This window comes from Oryzias melastigma, linkage group LG14 (assembly GCF_002922805.2).
Source record: "Oryzias melastigma strain HK-1 linkage group LG14, ASM292280v2, whole genome shotgun sequence".
Taxonomy (NCBI): Eukaryota; Metazoa; Chordata; class Actinopteri; order Beloniformes; family Adrianichthyidae; genus Oryzias; species Oryzias melastigma.
Window position 1 is genome coordinate 3,970,876 of NC_050525.1, and position 2,794 is coordinate 3,973,669.

General features: G+C 40.6%; 1 protein-coding gene across 1 annotated transcript; it reads left to right on the plus strand.

Moving 5' to 3' along the window:
• Nucleotides 1-16: 16 nt before the first annotated feature.
• hpda (4-hydroxyphenylpyruvate dioxygenase a) lies at nt 17-2,059 on the plus strand. Its single transcript, XM_024265710.2, has 8 exons — nt 17-142; nt 300-326; nt 461-523; nt 596-700; nt 772-814; nt 890-972; nt 1,723-1,812; nt 1,904-2,059. Exons 1-8 carry the CDS (start codon nt 140-142, stop codon nt 2,012-2,014), a joined length of 525 nt encoding a protein of 174 aa, XP_024121478.1. The 5' UTR covers nt 17-139; the 3' UTR covers nt 2,015-2,059.
• Nucleotides 2,060-2,794: the final 735 nt, after the last annotated feature.

Consider the following 2,794-nt stretch of genomic DNA (forward strand, 5'->3'; position numbering starts at 1 on the left):
AGGAGGCGGACAGGTGGGTGTAGATCCTGGTGGACCAATCACAGCTGGTCATTGGGTCGGTACTTATCTGATCTCTTTTAGACCAAGCTCTGGTTTTTAACCTGTTTTCTTTGAACGGACACCTGCGGACAGTCACAACATGGTGAGAGATTTCACTGTAATCCTGTGTGGCTATCATGAGTTGTTTGATGCTGGATTGGCCCTGAGCTGAGTGATCATGGGGCCAGCTGCTTCTAGAGTTCAATTTCAATCTGAGCCCTTGATATTGAACATAAAATAATGTTGTTTTTTGTTTTTAGACAAGCTACACAGACAAAGGGGAGAAGGTGAGGTTCAGTTTCTCTGTCTTTCAAGGTGTAGTTTCACTTGATGCATATTTATTGTGCAGAAGGCCCAAACCCTCCTATCAATGTATTCTTCAAATATCTAAGAACAATAAATGTTTCTGTTGGACTTCCAGCCTCCAAGAGGAAAGTTCATTAGTTTCCATCATGTCACCTTTTGGGTTGGCAACGCAAAGCAGGTGAGTCTGCATACAGGTAAATTGATTAATAAATATGTACCATAGAATAACTGAAGTCGGATCACTTCACAGGCAGCCTCGTTCTACTGCGATAAGATGGGCTTTGAACCTTTGGCATACAAGGGTTTAGAGACCGGCAGCCGTGAGGTGGTGTCTCACGTCATCCAACAGGACAAGGTCTGGATCTTCTTTTGAGTGATGAATGATGCTTAGAAACTACCGTCAAACATGCCGCTTCTTCCACACAGATCATTTTCCAGTTTCAGTCTCCTCTAAATCCTGGAAATGAAGGTAAGTTCGCCTCACGTGGACACATACACACTCTCAGAGATGAGTTACAGGGAGTGGGCTTTCATCCTCTTCCAGAGATGGGAGAACACCTGATCAAACATGGAGATGCAGTCAAAGACATCGCTTTCAAAGTGGAGGACTGTGACTTCTTAGTCAAGGTAAACCCCATTCTGATCCCCGAGGTTGAGCTTCAATCCATCCTAGTATTTTTTATCAATGGGACACATTTTAAAACACATTTCAGATTTACAAAGTTACAGTAGGAGTTATTAAAATAACTGAAATGTGTTGTAGAAATGTATTGTTCATTTAGTTTTGTGCAGAAGTATAACAATTTGACGGTTTATGCTGCTGAGAACATGTTGGGTAACTACTAAAATTTTAGAAATCATATATTGTATAACGGTTTGCACTCTTACAGCGAGGAGGCCCGACTGGAACCTTTGTGTGTGCAGTCCAAAACATGCTTTGTAGATTAACTTTCCCCTAGGTGCGCATGTGAGAGTGTGTGTGTGTGTGGTGTACCTTCAACCAATAGTAGCTGTTATAGGCTCCAGCAACCCCATGACCCTGACAGAGATGTAGCCGCTGTAGAAGAGAGGTGGACTCGTATGGTAGCTAAGGTCACCGAATGGGGGTAAACATCTGAGACATCACACATACGTGTTGTGAAATAGTAGCAAACAGACCAGCAGTCTACTGAAGTTCACGGTTTCACCTCATTCAAGGTCAGACTGGAGGCCCGCATGAACTTTCTCTGTTGACTATCAGATAGCTGCAAAGTTGACTGCAAAGGAAGCTATGCTGTCTCCATCCACCCGAGGGCTCTCTGCAGGAGCTCTCTGCAGGTGGGAGGGATCGTGTTCGCCCCTGTTTTCTCATACTCCCCCCCATCTCTTCATTGGCAGATGGCCAAGGAGCGAGGAGCCGTGATTGTCAGGGAGCCGTGGGTGGAGCAGGACAGCCACGGGAGGGTCAAATATGGCGTGATTCAAACGGTACAAAAAGAGTGACTCATGTTCGAAAGCCTTTGGTAAATATACGGAAGAAACTAGAAATGAATGATGACGTGAAAATGTTTTGTTGTAGTACGGAGACACAACCCACACACTCATTGAGTACCTCGGACCCTATAAAGGCCTTTTTCTGCCAAACTACAAAGAGCCTCTGTTCAGGGATCCTCTGTTACCCAAACTGTGAGTCCAACAGCATGTTTATGCTTCATACGTGCTGCCCGAAAAAGAAAAAAATTATTACTTTTTTGATATGCTACTGTTTTTTTAAATCTAAATCTGAATATAGATTTAACAAATACTTCATCTCATTAATCAAATCAATTTGACCCTTTAACTGAACGGGAAACATTTAGAAAACATGTTTTTAAAAATATTGATTGTGTATATTACTCCCCAAGGTACGGAGCCCCTAAAGAGAGATTAAAATTAAAAAAAAAAATTAAAAACATATTTCTTTTTCGAAAATGAAAATGTAAATATATATATGTATATATTCTGGTTAGTAAAGGATGTGCACCAGATAGTAACTGGTACGCATCAATTAGTAACCAGAACATTTTTTTTGTTAATTCAATTTTTAGAAAAAAAACAAGAAAAAAACCCCCGTTACCATCTGGTGTGCACCAGTGACTGAGCAGATCTTTTTTTCTACTTTAATTTTTCAGAAAATCAAGTTATAGTTAGTAACCAGAACTTTTCTTTTTATTCAAATTTTTTACGGAGCCCCTAAGTGTTTTTAGATATACATTTCTTCTTTTACCTCAATTATTATTATTATTATTATTATTTTAACTTTGATGTCCCTTTAGGGCAGGGGTCTCAAGCTCAAATCAGCCGGGGGCCGCTGGAGACAGAATCTAGTTGAGGCCGGGCCGCATGGATTTTCACAAGAAAATCGCTGAGAAAACATTCTAGTGTTCTCAAATATCTTTATTTTTAACACAAAATAATGAATAAATAATGA

What these genes read in the sequence shown, in the direction of transcription:
- hpda (XM_024265710.2), top strand. An exon ending in TCTAAATCCTGGAAATGAAG is followed by an intron (nt 815 to 889) that starts GTAAGTTCGCCT and finishes ATCCTCTTCCAG; the next exon opens with AGATGGGAGAACACCTGATC. An exon ending in AATATGGCGTGATTCAAACG is followed by an intron (nt 1,813 to 1,903) that starts GTACAAAAAGAG and finishes GTTTTGTTGTAG; the next exon opens with TACGGAGACACAACCCACAC.